The sequence below is a fragment of the Coenobita brevimanus genome, chromosome 115, assembly GCF_032717465.1.
Source record: "Coenobita brevimanus isolate Jiangsu-jjx chromosome 115, ASM3271746v2, whole genome shotgun sequence".
Lineage (NCBI taxonomy): Eukaryota > Metazoa > Arthropoda > Malacostraca > Decapoda > Coenobitidae > Coenobita > Coenobita brevimanus.
Genome location: NC_137068.1, coordinates 552,501 through 572,500, shown reverse-complemented (window position 1 = coordinate 572,500; position 20,000 = coordinate 552,501). Strand labels below are relative to the sequence as shown.

Sequence of the window (20,000 nt, the reverse complement as noted above, 5' to 3'; positions counted from 1 at the left end):
TGATTTTGCTATGTCTGTCACGTGATTAAAGCCGTTTATATAAAAACATAATATATACTAAAAGGCTTGCTAAATAGAGCTAGGATTCCAGGGGCTTGTGTGGTGTGTGGATGAATGTGTGGCCCATTTATCTGCGTATGTAGCAAGGAGAAATACATGCAGATTTTTAGGATTGTGACGCCAGGATTCCATGAACTTGAAAGGTGTGTGGATGAGTGTGTGGCCCATTTAGCTGCGATGTATCAAGAAGAAATACATGCAGATTTTTAGGATTGTGTGACGCCAGGATTCCAAGAGCTTGAAAGGTGTGTGGATGAGTGTGTGGCCCATTTTCCTATATCCATAAAGAACAGAAATATACGTAATTAGTTTGGATTATGTGATGCCAGGATTCCAAGAGCTTGAAAGGTGTGTAGATGAGTGTGTGGCCCATTTGACTACATCCATGAAGAAAAGAAATATACGCAGATGGTTTGGATTATAACGTGACGCCAGGATTCCAAGAGCTTGATTGGTGTGTGAATGAGTATGTGGCCCATTTTACTGGTCTTACTCTTGATTGGTCTTACACTCTTGGCCGGTCTCACTTCTTGTTTTTCGTACCCTGTCTCACCTTATCTTTAATTGGAAAAATAATCCTTCCTTCCTTCCTTCCTTCCTACATACCTACCTTCCTACCTACCTTCCTTCCTTCCTTCCTACCTTCCTTCCTACCTACTTTCCTTCCTTCCTTCCTTCCTTCCTACCTTCCTTCCTTCCTTCCTTCCTTCCTACCTTCCTTCCTTCCTACATACCTTCCTTCCTTCCTTCCTTCCTACCTTCCTTCCTTCCTACATACCTTCCTTCCTTCCTTCCTTCCTTCCTTCCTTCCTTCCTTCCTTCCTACCTACCTTCCTTCCTTCCTTCCTTCTTTGGTTACTTTCTCTTTCTTCCCTTCTTATTTTTTTCCTTTTTCCTTCCTTCCTTTCTTTTTCCTTCTTCCCATCCTCCTTCTACCTCCATTCCTTCCCCCCTCTCTCTCTCTCTCTCTCTCTCTTTCTAAGGATTACCGTATCTGTCTGAGATTTCGCCCCAAATTGGCGCCTTAATGGTCAATTTTTGTTGGATAGGAGACACTGTGGGGACATCTGAGGGTGTGAGAGAGAGAGAGAGAGAGAGAGGTGGAGGGAGACAGCGACACAAGGGAAAGGGACGAGAAGTGTGTGTGTGTGTGTGTGTGTGTGTGTGTGTGTGTGTGTGTGTGTCTGTGTGTGTGAGGGAGAGGGGGGAGAGACAGAGAGAGAGATGGAGGGAGGGAGAGGGGGAGGAAGGATGAAGGGAGGGAAAAATAATGGAAGCAGTGAAAGGAATGGCTGTTGGAATGGATGTAACGAGAGAGAGAGAGAGAGAGAGAGAGAGAGAGAGAGGATAACGAGGAGGAGGGAGGAAAGGAGAGATATGGGAAGGTACGAGGAGATATCGGAGCAATAACAAACACAGGAGTGGCTGTTAGCTGGGGTTTAGAAGTATTTTGGGAGAGAGAGAGAGGCGGGGGTGAGTGCGGCTATCTGTGGTGTTTTATGTCTTGTCCACTGACGAGGGTAATATAGGTGAGGAGGTCAGCCGAGTCAGTGATCATTTACACCTATCAATCTATCTACCTGTTTCTCTGTCTACTTATCTCTCTGTTTATCTATCTACCTATCTATTTATCTATCTATATCTACCTGTCCCTTGCCACTAGACAGCGATGCAATATATGTCACGCTTACCTGTACTGTGGGTTCCCTTAATGTAACCTGGCTGTCATCTCGCCCTATTTCACGTCAGTAACTTGATGGATGTTATAAAGGTGTTGGGTACGTTCTTAATGTGGTAGCTGTGTATCTCTGGACGCACCGTGTTATTGCTTCTAGGGAGAAATGAGTTGGGTATTGCACGGCACGGAGGACAGATAGATACATAGGTAGATAGATATAGATAGATGGACAGGTGCATTGGTCGAGAGACGGATGGATGGATGGATCACCGTCCTCTCTGGATTCTGTTGACGACCTTCTGGAACTATGCTATCCTGCTATTTACTCTCTCTCTCTCTCTCTCTCTCTCTCTCTCTCTCTCTCTCTCTCACACACACACACACACACACACACACACACACACACACACACACACACACATACCACGGGCCCAAGTTTTTATTATCTTGGTAAACACCGACACTGAATCGAAGGAAATGGCGAGAAAAGAGACCTGAAGGAAGGAAGGAAAGAGGGGTAAGAATATAGAAGGAAGGAAGGAGGGAGGGAAGGAAGGAAGGAAGAAAGGAGGGAGGGTTAAGAATACAGAAGGAAGGAAAGAGGGAGGGAGGAAAGGAAGGAAGGAAGGAAGAATACAGAGAGAAGGAAGAGGAACAATATGAAAAGGAGGAGAGGTAGATAGACAAAAGGAAGGAAGGAAGGAAGGAGGGAGGGTAAGAAGGCAGGATGATAAGGAAGGAAGGAGAGGGAGAGAAGAGAGAAGGAAGGAAGAAAAGAAAGAGGAGACGAGAGAGAAGGAAGGAAGAAAGGAAAGAGGAGACGAGAGAGAAGGAAGGAAGGAGAGTGGAGGAAGACGCAAGGAAGTTAATGCAAAGGAAGGAAGAAGGGGATGGAACTTAGATTATATGGTACTGAAATTCTCTCTCTCTCTCTCTCTCTCTCTCTCTCTCTCTCTCTCTCTCTCTCTCTCTCTCTCTCTCTCTCTCTCTCTCTCTCTCTCTCTCTCTCTCTCTCTCAACATTTCATTAAGATATGCATGGCTCTGGAGGCGGCTTTGCTTATCAATGTGAACCAGCTTTCATGCTCACTTTCTTATTCTCTCACTCGCTTACTTTCTCTAATCTGCCATTTCTCTCTCTCTCTCTCTCTCTCTCTCTCTCTCTCTCTCTCTCTCTCTCTCATGAAACCAAACTCATGATGATGATGATGATGATGATGATTTTTATTATTTAAGTAGTAAATAGAGACAGGCAGCATTACAATCTACCAACCTTATTCGAGAGAGAGAGAGAGAGAGAGAGAGAGAGAGAGAGAGAGAGAGAGAGAGAGAGAGAGAGAGAGAGAGAGAGAGAGAGAGAGAGAGAGAGAGAGAGAGCATGTAATGGCTGAATTCTGACCACTGATGGAATACTTAATGAATAATTCTCACCCCAGGGAGTGGCCTTGCATTGTTTTTGTAGGTCAGCTTAGGTCAATTTAGTGGTAGAGGGCATTATATGGGAATGATTATTATTATTATTATTATTATCATTATTATTATATGAATGATTGTGTGTGTGTGTGTGTGTGTGTGTGTGTGTGTGTGTGTGTGTGTGTGTGTTTATTCCGTTCGTGTTGGCCGATGATATTGTACGAATGTTTAAACAAGTAATGTAAAACATACGATAAAACAAACATTCTCTCTCTCTCTCTCTCTCTCTCTCTCTCTCTCTCTCCCCCAGTATATTACATTCTTTTTTCACTTGAATATTATGTCGTAGTCTGGTTTTTCCGGCTTGCTTCCTTAATCCAGTTTTTATCATATATATATATATTTTATTATTGTTTTACGGGTTTATATACTTGTGATTCTAAGCCTGAATTTAATGTTTGGCGTTATTTTATTTGTGCTTCGTATTGTGCTTCTTCTTTTACATATTCTGATTATATAGTTCTTTCTCTTATACTGTGATTGACTAGGAGTGTGCGTGTGTGTGTGTGTGTGTGTGTGTGTGGTGGAGGGAGAGGAGGGGAAGACTGGGGTGGAAAGGTATTTATTGGAGGTCGGTGTGAGTTGAAGATTGGGCAGCCTGGTAGCGATGAACAGGGTGACTTGGAGGCGATTTGTTTATGGCCACCCCATTCAGGGATTAGCATCATATTGTAGTGCTAATCTATTACTGCAGCTCCGTATTAATATGGAGAGATGTTAGGTGTATGTCACGTTAAACAGCTCACACACACACACACACACACACACACACACACACACACACACACCTCTTCCTACATTCTAATCCTGAACTTTTTCCTCATCGCTTCCTTATGGTGTTTTTATATTCACACACACACACACACACACACACACACACACACACACACACACACACACACACACACACACACACCTCTTCCTTCATTCTAATCCTGTGCTTTTTCCTCATCGCTTCCTTATGGTGTTTTTTTATTTACACACACACACACACACACACACACACACACACACACACACACACACACACACACACACACACACACACACACACACACACCTCTTCCTTCATTCTAATCCTGTACCTTTTCCTCATCACTTCCTTATGGTGTTTTTTTATTTACACACACACACACACACACACACACACACACACACACACACACACACACACACACACACACACACACACCTCTTCATTCTAATCCTGAACTTTTTCCTCATCGCTTCCTTATGGTGTTTTTTTATTTACACACACACACACACACACACACACACACACACACACACACACACACACACACACACACACACACACACACACACACACACACACACACACACCTCTTCCTTCATTCTAATCCTGCACTCTTTCCTCATTACTTCCTTATGGTGTTTTTATATCCTTTGCTTCGACAGTCTTGCAAGTATTCTCACTCCTTTGACCTTCTACTTAACATTTGGACTGGTACCATTTGTCTCATGTTTTGTTCCAGGTTTTGTCAAGCTCTGAGTGTCTATTAGAGCCTGATAGATAGATAGATAGATAGAGTTAGGAGGCAGCAAGAATTAAACACAAGTCATTTATAACTATTCACTACCATGGACTCAGCTAAGTGTTGATCTGGTGGAAGGTATTACAGGAAAAAATGATGAAAGCACCACCATCCACTCATTCAATGTAGTGCTACCCTGAAGTGACCCTACACTGAGTGACAAACTGAATGGTGCACTGTAACCCATGAAGATATTTACTGCGGTGGACGATATCCGTATAACCAAGTGACTCGGTGGTCTAGTGGGTTAAGGCTGTTGGAGAGAGTTTTGAGGGTTTTATGAGAGGGTGAGAGAGAGAGAGAGAGAGAGAGAGAGAGAGAGAGAGAGAGAGAGAGAGAGAGAGAGGGAGGGAGAGGGAGGGAGAGAGAAAGGGGGGGAGGGAGGGAAGGATGGTTGGGGATTAATTCCTGACCTAATACGAAGAGACAAGCAAATCGGGTCACCTTAACCATAAATGGAAAGAATGGATCGCCTAGCCACTTCTGATAGGGCAAAAATAAGTGAATAAATAAATAAATAAAGGAGGGGTAAGCGAAGGTCAGTATGAAATGGAGTCAGAGGCTAAGGAAAGCTGGGAAATAGTGTGAGAATAGCCCCGAAAACATAAGGATGAAGGTAAATATAAATACCATTGTCCCCCCTGAGTTCATATAGGGGTTCCTCGTTTTCTGTGCCCCTTCCAGGAATTTTTATAGACTGAAGAAACATTACTTTTTTTTTTTTTAATGGGACAAAGTGGTGTCCAAAAATTGCAACTTTTTATATATATACTGTAAATACCTTAGTTTGTTCTCAGTGTTGGCAGGTTTTTTTCGATGTGTTCAGTAGTTCTTCATTAATTTCCATCATCTGTACACGTGCCCAACACACCTCTCCCCATTTTCAATATCCGGAAGGCTTAATGACCTCCCCCTCGCCCCCTCCCCCCAAAAAAAGATTAAAACAGCAGTATACATTATTTTCCAATGATTTTTAACAGGTGTGCCACAGTTTCTACGCTCCTGTATGATTTTCCATCAGATAGTACAGTAATCAAACTTTCTTTTTTTCAATTTGGGAAAGTGAAATGCTGTCCCCTCCTCCCCTCCCCCTCAAAAAAAAAGTTACTCTAGTTTCCCATGAGGTGATACAAGTTTTTCCACATATTCTGCGACCCACATTATTTTTTTGCATTTTTCCTCTCTCACCTTTCAGTTTTGATAATTGGGAACGCTTCTCCATGGAGTACAAACACACAAGAAATCAAGGTAAAAGGGAACTGCTCTCTGATTGGCTGCAGCACCAGGTGACGTCACGGTAACCTCATGACGTCACGGATCCAGCCAGCCAGTGGGGAGGCGGCGCGCTGGTCTTATTGGGGCAGCCGGCGCAGGGGTTGGTCAGTGTGTCACAAGCATGGAGAGGAGAAGGACGTGTCTTTGGTTCCTCGTCTCCCTCGCTTCTCTCTTCACAGGTAAGAAAGATAACCAGCATTTTAACCCAGGTATCTCGTGGATTAATTAAAACTGGATTACCTGGGATTCGGATTACCTTGGTCTTAGGCGATGATGGTAGGATTTATAAAAGGCTAATGTCAAAATAACTGTAAATGATGCTTGGATAGTTTATAGAGGAAGATGCTCAGGACTGTATGAGCGTATGTAGGTTAATGTATTTAAGATGTAGGATGTATGAAGCAATGTTGTAGTATATAGGATGTTGAGGTATAAGGTTAGTTTATAGATGATGCTGTATAATGTATGTAGGTGAATGTATGAAATGTATGGGCAGATGTATGAAGGTATAAGCAGGTTTTTGTATGTTATATATTGATATGTTGGGGTATGACTTAGGTTGTTCATGTAGTGGTTGTCAGTGTGTGAGGCTGTAGAATGTATGAGATGTATAAAAGTATGGAGACGAATGTATGAAATGTATGGACAAATGTATGAAGGTATAAGCAGGAATTTTGTATATTCTATATTGGTATGTCTTAGGATAATTTAAGTTGTTAATTTAGTGGTTGTCAGTGAATAAGGCTGTAGAATGTATGAGATGTATATAAGTATGGAGACGAATGTATGGAAATGTATAGCGGTAATTTCATAGAGTTCAGTATATAGAACACATGTTACCCTATGTTAGTGTTCAGGAATAGTCTCAGGAATTGTGTGATTCTCTAGAATGTATGAAAATGTAGGAGGATGTATGACAGTTGAAGGAAGTGTAGTAGAAATGTTAAATATGTTTAAGTTTAAAAATAATTTGGGTCTAAGAATGACTGAATGAATGATGCAGTATGATGTATGAGAAGTAGGTGAATGTATGAAGATGTATAATGTATGGAGATGAGATGTGGGTGGATGTAGCAACCTATATACAGGTCAACTCTGGAACTGTCTCCCTCTGTGTGTGTTTCCTACTTCCTATGATTTCCAGTCTTTCAAACGCAGTGTGTCCAGGCATCTCGAAATGAACGGATCTTGAATTTGGCTCTCTTTTGTATTGTTTTTGTTTTTTCTTGGAAGGACCGGTTTGCGGGCTCCTGGCCTTTGGTTCTTTCTTCCTTGCATAAACAAAAAAAAAAGGTATATTCTGTATGTCAACATGTATATGAAGAGTATGTGGTAGACTGTCAGGGTGGTTTGGGGTGAAGGAGGCAGTGGATGGGGATGGAACTGATAGTGGATTAAGTTGGGTGGAATAAGTGTGGATGTGGATGTCTGTGAGGTGGAGTTAGGATTCCAGTAGCTTGAATGGTGAGTGGATGAGTGTGTGGCCCACCTAGTTGGCCTGGCTTTTGCTGGCGCTTCTATCAGGTTTTGTTTCCTTACTCACTGGACCCTAGCTCATCCCATCCTTAGCTGGGATGAGATGTCTAGATGATGATGATGACAAGAATCTCTCTCTCTCTCTCTCTCTCTCTCTCTCTCTCTCTCTCTCATCGAAATTGGTAGATGTTTGAACGAAAAAATGGGACTGGACAATGAAAAGAGGTCAGTGTCAGTATCATTTTATTTCAGATGTGTTTGTCTGTCTGTTAAAGTATCGCTAATTCTTTCACTGTGAGATTGAGATAGATAGATAGATAGATAGATAGATAGATAGATAGAGAGAGAGAGAGAGAGAGAGAGAGAGAGAGAGAGAGAGAGAGAGTCTAATGATACAAGGTAGTGTGTGTGTTGGTAGACTGGTTTTGAGTTATGTGAAAGAAATGCAAGCCGGCAGAATGAAGAGAAACTACTTGAGAGAGAGAGAGAGAGAGAGAGAGAGAGAGAGAGAGAGAGAGAGAGAGAGAGAGAGAGAGAGAGAGAGAGAGAGAGAGAGAGAGAGAGGGAGAGAGAGAGAGAGAGAGGCGGAAGTAGGAGTGAAACAGATGCGGAAGGCAGGATTAAGCATTTGAGAGGGTAATCGTGACGAGTACTAACCTTGAAGGAAGTATATTTTGATGAGACCAGGAAGAGAGAGAGAGAGAGAAGAGAGAGAGAGAGAGAGAGAGAGAATGATGATTTGCTATTGGTGAAGTTATAGAGGCCATAGTGTGCAGGACGCCTTCACGTGATGGCACTGATATAACGCACTTCTCTGCCCTATAGAAGCGTCCCTATGCTCCCTACCCCCCAAAAGGATGATGGTGGACCGCAAGAGATAGGTCCCGGGTTCACGTTTGTCACTACTACCAAATGCTGAAACTGTCAAAAAAATTATCACTATATAGCATTCGCATAAAAATCCTTCACTAGTAACCAAGGAGACGGAAGTAGGAATAAAAAGTGATGCGGAAGTTTGAGTCACTTGAGAGGGTTAATGATGACTAGGATGAACCTTGAAGTGTAGTTTGATGAGACCAGTAAAACGCAGGTAAATGGTGACTGGCGAAACGGGTGATGAGGCCTTGATAGCAAACTGATAAGGAGAATACCAACGCGTTTGTTATAGCCAGTCTGTGATTGATTTATTTGCGGTGATGTAAGTTTCAGATGCTGCTACTACTACTACTACTACTACTACTACTACGACTACCATTACTACTACTACTATTACTATTATTATTATTACTATTTGTATTTTATTTATGCATTTACCACACCTCAAACTTAGATCCCAATATAGATCTGTCCACTAATACTTTAAAGCCTCCAGTTCCTCTACCATTATTATTATTATTATTATTATTATTATTATTATTATTATTATTATTATTATTATTATTATTATTAAGCATTTACCACGCCTCAGACTCAGGTCCCAAGATAGATCTGTCCACATATGGATTTAAAGCGTCTAATTCCTCTAACATTAATATTATTTGGTATTTTCTAACGCTAAGATGATTTCCTTCATCACGGAGAGAAATCCCATCAGACGGTTCTTGATCTGAAATTCCTGTACGCTTTCTTAACTCATTTTCCTGACCGGTTTGGGTGAAATCGGATTTTTTTTATCTTTATTTTAGTCTACGCAATAAGTGAAATTTTCTGTGGTGAAAGAAAGAGTGGTGTGTGGTGAAATGTTACGTATTCTCCCTCTCTCTCTCTTTCTCTCTTTTTCTCTCTCTCGTGTCCGTATTTCTCAGGTCACTGGCCGTGGGAACAAGGTTAGTTTTTTCTCTCCACAGCTGGTAGTAGGGAGGAGGAGGAGGAGGCAGGAGGGGGAGGGGAGAGGGAAAAGAAAAGGAGGGAGGAACGGTAGCGGTAGGAAAAGAAAGCTGTAGATTGGAGGAGGAGGAGGAGGAGGAGGACGAAGAGAGGGAGGAAAGGAGGAGGTAAATGGAGGAGGAGGAGGAGGAAAGAGGGGAGGTAGGAGATAGGAGAGGAGGAGTGAAGAAGAGACAGGGAGGGAGAGATAGGATGAAAGGGAGGAGGAAAGAGATGGATTTTGAGAGAATAGAGAGAGGTGGGATGGTTTTGAGGGGAGGAAAAGAGGTGAAGGAGAAAGAGTGGGGTAGGAAGGGGAGGAGGGAACAGGTGAAGGAAGAGTGGATAGGGAGAGACGAGGGTGGTGGGGAGAGGGAGATTTAGAGGAGGGATGGTGGGGATAAAAAGGGAGATGGTTGGGGGAGGGAGAGGATGGAGGAAAGGAAGGGTAAGGGGGGTTGGAAAGTTAAAGGTAAAACATAAGCCAAGTTAATTTAGATATTGTTAAATGCATCAGTCTCTATATATATGTTTCCAATGTCTTCTACCTTGAGAGAGAGAGAGAGAGAGAGAGAGAGAGTATAGATGTTTGTGTATAAATTACGTACGAGTATATATGAGTGTATGTCTATGTTTATCTCATCAGTCTATATAATTTCCAACACAGGTAGTGGTGTTGGATAAGGGAGGGCTAGAGAGAGAGAGATAATTAATTTAGCCAGGTTAATTGGTCACCTGTCAATTGATAATATATGAATCTAGTCACCTGCCTACCTGTCTACCTATATCTATCTATACCTGTCCTATCTATCTATCTGTCTGTCTATCTATAATATGATATATGTTCATTAATATTATTTTTCCTTCTTATGTATTTAAATTTTCTGTCAGTCCATATGTTTAATTCTCTCTCTCTCTCTCTCTCTCTCTCTCTCTCTCTCTCTCTCTCTCTCTCTCTCTCTCAGCATCTGTTTTGCTTTCATCTTATGTGTACTTTCCCCCTGTGTGTGTACGTGTGTGTGTGTGTGTGTGTGTGTGTGTGTGTGTGCGTGCGCGCGTGTGTGTGTGTGCTTCTTTGTCACCTGTATGTATCAGTGTGTGTGTGTTTGTTGCTTAGTCATACTTGTCTGAACGTTCTGCTGTTTTATTTTCACCAACTCACTCACTCACTCTCTCTCTCTCACTCTCTCTCTCTCTCTCTCTCTCTCTCTCTCTCTCTCTCTCTCTCTCTCTCTCTCTCTGTGTCTGTCTATCCATCTATCTATCCTTCGGGTGGAGTTGATTGAGGACAGGTACATTGGTGTCAAGGTGTGTGTGTGTGTGTGTGTGTGTGTGTGTGTGTGTGTGTGTGTGTGTGTGTGTGTGTGTGTGTGTGTGTACTATGACCTCCAGTACTTGAAATCCTGAAATGGAAGGATGGTGGTGGGGGGAATGAGCAGCGGGTACATGATTTGCATTTGTGTGCGTGTGTGTGTGTGTGTGTGTGTGTGTGTGTGTGTGTGAGAGAGAGAGAGAGAGAGAGAGAGAGAGAGAGAGAGAGAGAGAGAGAGAGAGAGAGGAATAGCAAGAGAAAGACAGAGAGGGGAGAGGGCATGGATTAAAACTGGCAAAGAAAAATGGGAGTATATATAGAAACAGGATCTACAGAACAGTGAGAGAGAGAGAGAGAGAGAGAGAGAGAGAGAAAGGGGGGAGGGGGGTACAGAAGGGGGGGAATAGCAAGTTTCACCACACAAGGATATGCCACTTATACATTTTTGTCTCTCTCTTAGACGTTGCTCAGAACTGGAGAGTCACTTTCTCTCTCTCTCTCTCTCTCTCTCTCTCTCTACTGTCATGCATTCCCCACTTGTCATTCTCACTATCCATCTATCCATGTATCTATTCTCACTATGCATCTATCACTCTATCTATCGTGTCTTTGTCATGCAGGTGGCCAGGTATTTTATGCATTCTTCTTGCTTTGATTGCTTTCGCTTTTCTTGGCTTTGTTGTTCTTTTAATATATTCCTGTATTGTGTGTGTGTCTGTCTGTCTGTCTGTCTTATTCGTCGTTCTGTCTGTCTGTCTGTCTGTCTGTCTCTCTCTCTCTCTCAATAATGCTAGTCGAGCAATAGTAAAGTCCTGAACGATAATGAGGTGAAAAGATTGACCTAATATGAAAACTGTGGAGGGTCAGAAAAAAAAATAATAATTCCTTTCGGTTTTAGTGTAACTTTTTTTTGTTATTATTAATGTGATGATTTATTATTCTTTGTATATTTTTTTATTTTCAATCCGGACGAAAGATAATGTGGTGGTGATGGTGGTGGTGGTGGTGGTGATGATGATGCACCTTCATAATGTTAGTAGGAAGTAGGTTTGGCTAATAATGATGATGATGATGATGATTAATATTACTAGTGGGAAGTAGGTTTGGATAATGATGATGATGGTGGTGGTGATGATGATGCACCTTCATAATAGTAGTAGGAAGTAGGTTTGGTTAATGATGATGATGGTAATTGAGATGATGGCATTTCCGAGAGTGATTTTCCTTTTAATTCCGGTAATGCTTTTGCTGTCTTCCTCTTCCGTGGACTCTCATATTGTTAGCTTTCACTCACCTTGCCCTTACCTGATCCCTCACATACCTACGCTTCCTGTCTTCCTCTCCTGGCTTTCTCTCTCCTCTCCTTATGTCTACCTGTTCTTACCTTCCTCCCCTTCTTTCTCGCTCTCTCCCCACATACGCACGCTTCCTGTCTTCCTCTCCTGTCTTTGTCTCTTCTCACCTGCTAACTCCTCTCTCCTGTCTCCTCCTAGCCTTCCTCCTCCTCTCTCCTTCCTCCTCATCTATGCTTCTTTCTCCTCATCTGTCTTACTATCTCTACTCTTACCGTCTCCCCCTGTTGTATCTTAGTCTGCCTCTTCTCTCTTACAGTCTCCATTTCTTACTGTCTTCTCTCTTACTGTCTCCTTCTCTCTCTCTCTCTCTCTCTCTCTCTCTCTCTCTCTCTCTCTCTCTCTCTCTCTCTCTCCCTCTCATTACCATTGCATTATTAATCTTCAGTAGCCTAATGAGGTAAATCTATTAAGACCTGTCGATCTATCAAGGACTACAAGATCTGTTTATGTGTGTAACTCTCCTGTCAATCTGTCTAGGCTGTCTGTCTGTCTGTCTGTCTGTCTCTTTTTATCTCCAACGTCTGTCAATACGAGTTTGTTTCTTATATCTTTCTATCACCCCCCTCTCTCTCTCTCTCTCTCTCACACTCTCTCTCACACACACACACACACACACACACACACACACACACACACACACACACACACACACACACACACACACACACACACACACACACACACACACACACACACACACACACACACACACACACACACACACACACACACACACACACACACACACACACACACACACACACACACACACACACACACACACACACACACACACACACACACACACACACACACACACACACACACACACACACACACACACACACACACACACACACACACACACACACACACACACACACACACACACACACACACACACACACACACACACACACACACACACACACACACACACACACACACACACACACACACACACACACACACACACACACACACACACACACACACACACACACACACACACACACACACACACACACACACACACACACACACACACACACACACACACACACACACACACACACACACACACACACACACACACACACACACACACACACACACACACACACACACACACACACACACACACACACACACACACACACACACACACACACACACACACACACACACACACACACACACACACACACACACACACACACACACACACACACACACACACACACACACACACACACACACACACACACACACACACACACACACCCTTGCCCCCACCTCCACCTCACCATCCTTGCCCTTAGCCTTTCTTGCCCTACCATCTGCTATGCCCTTGCCCTTCCTCTTTTTGCTCTCTCTCTCTCTCTCTCTCTCTCCCCTCTTTTATCATCCTCTTTCACTCCCTTTACCCCTATCCCTCTTGCTCTCCCCCCCTCCCCTCCTCTTCCTCTCCTCCTCTCTCCACAGTTTCTTTTTCCTTCCCCTTTCCCCTATCACTCTTTCTTCCTCCGTTCCCTCTCCCTCACCGCTTATTTTACTCTCTCTCTCATCCTCCTCTGCTTTCTCACTTTCCACCGTCTCCCTCTGTTTTCCTTCAGCCGTTTCTCTCCATTGCCACATCCTTCTCTCTCCTTCTCCACTTCCTTCTCTCTCCTTCTCCACTTCCTTCTCTCTCTCCATCCTTCTCCTTCCTCTGTCCCCTACCACCCCCCCTCTCTCTCCTTTCTCTTCCTTCCTTTCTCCATCCCCACTCCTTTTCTCCTTCCTCCTCATCTTCCTTTCCTTCCTCCTTCTCCTTTCCCTCTCTCCTTCCTCCTCCCCCTCTCCTCCCTCCACGGCCCTCACCTCTGCTTCACCGTCACCTTGTACGGGTCACTCACACACACACACACGTAGAGAATCGTTTTCACTTTTAGCCACCTTACCTGGCGTACTGCCCTTCACCTACCGGCTCATAGTCGCTGTCCTTTTATGTCCAAGGGCCGTAGTGTTGCTGGCGTTGGAGTCCGCTTAGCACCTTCTCCTTAGCGATTTGTTTTGTGCTGTTTATCTTTTACGGTCTCCTGTGTAAACTCTCTCTCTCTCTCTCTCTCTCTCTCTCTCTCTCTCTCTCTCTCTCTTTAGTAGGTATATTGACCCCATTTTCTATATACTGTATACCGGTACCAAATTTGGACACACACACACACACACACACACACACACACACACACACACACACACACACACACACACACACACACGGGGAGAGAGAGAGAGAGAGAGAGAGAGAGAGAGAGAGAAAGAGGCCTTGCCCCCACCCTCACCCCTATCCCAATTTTCCCCCAATTGAGCGTCAATTTTTACCTTCACCACCTTCCTGCTTCCTCCATTATGCCCCCTCCCTCCCTCCCTCCCTTCCTTCCTTCCTTCCTTCCTCTCTTCCTTCCTTCCTTCCTTCCTTCCCTCCCTCCCTCCCTTCCTTCCTTCCTCTCTTCCTTCCTTCCTTCCTCCCTTCCTTCCATCCTTCCTTTTTTCCTTCCCTCCTCCATTCTTTCCTTCCATCCTTCGTTCCTCTCTCTCTCTCTGCTATTTCATTTTCCTGAGTGAAATTGTGTATTGAAAGTTACATGAAGTGTTAATAGAATGAGCAAGAATGAAGATGATAATGAATTCACTGTGAAGGAGGGAAGGAAGATAGGAAGGAAGGAGGGAAGGAAGATAGGAAGGAAGGAGGGAAGGAAGATAGGAAGGAGGGAAGGAAGATAGGAAGAAAGGAAGATAGGAAGAAAGGAGGATAGGAAGGAAGGAGGGAAGGAAGATAAAATGAAAGGGGGGAAGGAAGATAAGGTGAACGGAGGGAAGGAAGATAGGAAGAAAGGAGGGAAGGAGGATAGGAAGAAAAGAGGGAAGGAAGATAGGACGAAAGGAGGGAAAAAAGATAGGAAGAAAGGAGGGAAGGAAGAGGAAGAAAGGGGGGAAGATAGGAAGAAAGGAGGGAATGAAGATAGGAAGGAAGACAGGAAGAAAGGAGGGAAGGAAGAAAAGAGGGAAGGAAGATAGGGTGAAAGGAGGGAAGGAAGATAGGAAGAAAGGAGGGAAGGAAGATAGGTGAAAGGAGGGAAGGAAGATAGGAAGGAAGGAGGGAAGGAAGGAGGGAAGGAAGATAGGAAGGAAGGAGGGAAGGAAGATAGGAAGGAAGGAGGGAAGGACGTGCATAAAAGAGAATGATGTGGACAGAAGGGCGACTAAAATATAAAGTGGGATAAGGAACAACAAATCCAATGGAAGAAGGAAATGAATAAGACCATGAAGGAAGCAGTGTATACAAGGGGGTTAGAAGAAACAGTGAATGCAGTGAAGGCAGCAGTGATAGTGCGAAGGAAGGGAGCAGTGTGAAAGAATGAATAATGAGGAAAGTGTGAATGAAGGAATAAGGTCATTGAGGGAAACGTACAGGAGTGTTAGCAGTGTGAGTGAAGGAATATAATCAGTGTGAGGGAAAGGAGTATAGTGAATGGAAGAACAGTGAAAGCAGTGTGAATGAAGGAATGAAGTTTGAAGGAAGCAGATGCTAAAGAAGACAGTGAATGAAGGAAGAAAGAATATGAAAGTCAGTGAAGGTGTGATGAAAGTGAAAGCAGTTGGATCAAGGAATGAAATCAGTGTGAATGATGAAGGAAATTTATGCTGAGAAGGAAGAAAAGAAATAGACAGTGTGAAAGAAGGATTTGTCAAAATAACTTTGAAAATGAAAGTAGGCAGTGCGGACGAAGGAAGAATGGAAACAAGAATGAATGCAGAGTGATTGCATTGTTGAAAGACCTTGCAGTAACGGTAACTCACTGGCCAAGTATGCAAGGTTGACACACTGCCCTTCCTTCTTCCTCCTCCTCTATTACGAACATACTAAAAAAATTGAGTATAACCAAAAATACCAAAAAATTGAGTATGGCCAAAAGTATGACCAAAAAATAAGCGAAGGATTCATGCTACGTATTGTTTATGTATACTTAGATGTTTTTCGATAGATAGAAGTGTACCGTATGTATGCACTAGATAGATATGTGATAGATAAATTGATAGACCATGGACTAGAGGAATATCAAAGGAAATATATTGGAGTTCTGCTAACTAGTGGTTGTGGTGATTTTACTAAAGCATAGTGTGAGTAATGCTAAAGAGTTTAATCTATATATTGCGTGCGGAAGTGTGTGTGTGTGTGTGTGTGTGTGTGTGTGTGTGTGTGTGTGTGTGTGTGTGAGTACGAATAAGGATTCTACTACCACTTGCTTCTTACAACCCGTGGCTCCTATAAAATCGCCAGTCATCAGATGAAACACGTCGCTAGAGTTGTGCCGACCATTTGGGGGCGAAAATAATGACAAAGTAAGCATGAGGGGAAAAACTGCTAAGGTACCGTAACTTCAGGGCGCCATAACCACCTTTCCTTAATCTGCGGCTCCCATAACTCACTCAGAAGGAAGAATATAGCCTGTCCTTACCTGGGAAATACCTAGAATGCAGTGCTAGAGTTGTGCCGATCATTGGGGGGCGGAAATGTTTGTCTGAGAATGCGAGTGAGTGAGTTAACTGTATTGCCGTAACATAAGGTCGCTTGTACTGCTTACGTGTGGAGGAGAAAATTATATTACTACCAGTTGTCCTTCAGTCTAGGCCTATGTCTCTCTCTCTCTCTCTCTCTCTCTCTCTCTCTCGCTGGTAATGCGTGTTTCCGGAATTTAAGGCAGTGTAATTATCGTTCACTCTAGGTTTGTATGTCTGCGTGTATCTTGCGGCCTCGTATCTTGCATTCTCGTATCCTGTGGCCTCGTACCTTGCCTTCTCGTATCCTGTGGTCTCGTATCTTGTGGCCTCGTATCTTGCTTTCTCGTATCATAAGGCCTTTCGTAATGCCTGCGTCTGTTCCTCAATTTAAACCTATCAGTGTGCCTTAGTGTATTGTGTTTTTGTTTCGAGGTCTTAAGTGTGTATTGTCATTAGGAATACTATGCTATTGTCTGTTTTAATTGTGTTATTCCCTGTGTGTGTGTGTGTTTGTGTCTGTGTCTGTCTGCCTGCCTTTCTGTCTGTCTGTCTCTCCCTCCTGTTCATGACCCAGATCCTAATTTTTCGTTGGTAGGACCCTATTGACCATACCTCGGCCAGGTTCAGATAGGAAGGTCAGGGGGTCAGAGGTCAAGGTCAGGAGTGAGTCCCCCCTGGGTGAGCAGTCTAGATTATTATCATCCGTATATTTAGACGTATGGCTATGGGTATACAGGCATTCGTTTATTTAATGTATAAGTGTGTATACTCTTTTCACTCTTACCTTTTGTATAATTTGCCATCTCTCCATCGTGAATGATGAGTTGTAACAATAGATTAACAATAGGCTATGTTGCTAGTCACGAAAAAGTGCAATGTAAAAGATGTAGAGCCACAGTATTGTCTTTTTCTGCCACTGATTTACCTTAAATAAGTTGCAAAAGGACGAAAATCTTGGCCAAGTTAAGGTGAAAAAAGGCGTATTCTGTATAGGCAATAATGCTACGTAGAAGTGATTTTTGTGTTTAATATGTATTTTACGCTTGATGCTATTATTCTAGGAACATATAAGGAAGTGTATATATCTCACTTTCCATCCATTTGAGGAAAAGTTGTGTATAGTATATCTTTTTATAAGTGCCCTACGTAGAACATAAATCACTTCACGCCATCCTGCCTTACAGCCAGTGTTTGAGGCATTGTTGAGTGGATATTTGAGGTATTGTTGAGTGAATATTTAAGGTATTGTTGAGTGATTATTTGAGGTATTGATGAGTGAATATTTGAGGTATTGATGAGTGATTATTTGAGGTATTGTTGAGTGAATATTTGAGGTATGGTTGAGTGATTATTTGAGGTATTGATGAGTGAATATTTGAGGTATTGTTGAGTGAATAATCTTGCAAGAATATGTGTGCTTGTCGTATCCTTGGTGATGAGGCCTTGAGTCTGTGTTATTACCGTGTTCAGCTGGGGACCCTGGCAGCCCTGTCCCCTTGTGTCCACCCCACCCAACCACGCCCAAACATTCCTTCTAACTTCTGTCTAACCTACACCAGCCTAACGTTAGAACAACTTAGCACAAGACAAAACCTAACACAGCCTACCCTACCCTATAATGCCCTGCTCTACCCTATCCAACCTCACCATAATCATACGCTATCTTACCATAACCCTACCCTACCCTAAGCTGCCCTGCTCTACCCTACCCTACCATAACCTACCCCACCATAACCTACATTGCCCTGTCCTGCCTAACCTTGCCTTAACCTGCCTATATCTACCTTACCCTAACCTTGCCAGAATGTGATAACCAGTATGTGCTTGGTAATGAAAGCCTTGAGACTGTTATTTCCTTGCTGAGTTGGAAACCTGCCTGCCACCTCTTGAATGCACCCCACCCAACTCACACACACACACACACACACACACACACACACACACACACACACACACACACACACACACACACACACACACACACACACACACACACACACACACACACACACACACACACACACACACACACACACACACACACACACACACACACACACACACACACACACACACACACACACACACACACACACACACACACACACACACACACACACACACACACACACACACACACACACACACACACACACACACACACACACACACACACACACACACACACACACACACACACACACACACACACACACACACACACACACACACACACACACACACACACACACACACACACACACACACACACACACACACACACACACACACACACACACACACACACACACACACACACACACACACACACACACACACACACACACACACACACACACACACACACACACACACACACACACACACACACACACACACACACACACACACACACACACACACACACACACACACACACACACACACACACACACACACACACACACACACACACACACACACACACACACACACACACACACACACACACACACACACACACACACACACACACACACACACACACACACACACACACACACACACACACACACACACACACACACACACACACACACACACACACACACACACACACACACACACACACACACACACACACACACACACACACACACACACACTTTCCTACTCTTTCTCTCCAATCTCTCCCTGCTTTCCCCCTCCTCATTATCACGTTTCTCTTCCTCTTTCATTTCTCTTCGTATGTCTTCCTCTTCCTCGGTCTTCTCTTCCTCTTCCTGTCACTCTTTCACTGTCTTCTTGTCCTCTTCCTGTCTTATTTAATGAGTATTTTTCTTCCTATTAATTGTATATTCTTGTCTTCCTCTCTGCCATTGCCTCTTCCTCTTCATCATTCTTCTTGTCTTCCTCCTCCTCACTCCTCTTCTCATCCTCTTCCTCACTGTTGTCCTCATCTTCCTCATTCTTCGTCTTCCTCTTCTTCTTTCCTCTAGTCCTCCTCCTCCTCACTCTTGTCTTCCTCCTCCTCACTCTCCATGACTTCCTCTTCCTGTGGTTGATATCTTCCTGCCTTTCTTCTTTCATTTTCTTTCTTAACCTTTATATTTCTTCTCCTGATTCACTGACTGGTTCTGTTTTGTTGGTCATGGTGTCATGTTTCCCTTTTTTTCCCTCTCCTCCTCCTCCTCCTCCTCCTCCTCTTCCTCCTCCTCCTCCTCCTCCTCCTCCTCCTCCTCCTCCTCCTCCTCTCCTCCTCCTCCTCCTCCTCCTCCTCCTCCTCCTCCCTCCTTTCTTATATTTCCCCTCATTCTCCCCTATTCTTTTCCTCCTCCATCTGCTCCTCCTCCTCCTCCTCTGTTCTTCTCTTCCTCTTCCTTTTTTATTCAAAGATAAAAGAAC

The 20,000-nt window shown here is 43.6% G+C and overlaps 1 protein-coding gene across 1 annotated transcript in view; it reads left to right on the top strand.

Annotated features, from left to right (window-relative positions):
* Positions 1–6,162: 6,162 nt before the first annotated feature.
* LOC145418591 (protein Skeletor, isoforms B/C-like) overlaps positions 6,163–20,000 on the top strand; it is an 85,241-nt gene continuing 71,403 nt past the window's right edge. The window contains exon 1 of the mRNA XM_080286957.1: positions 6,163–6,220. Within this exon, the coding sequence (XP_080143083.1) occupies positions 6,163–6,220 (58 nt within the window). The remainder of the gene's footprint in view (positions 6,221–20,000) is intronic.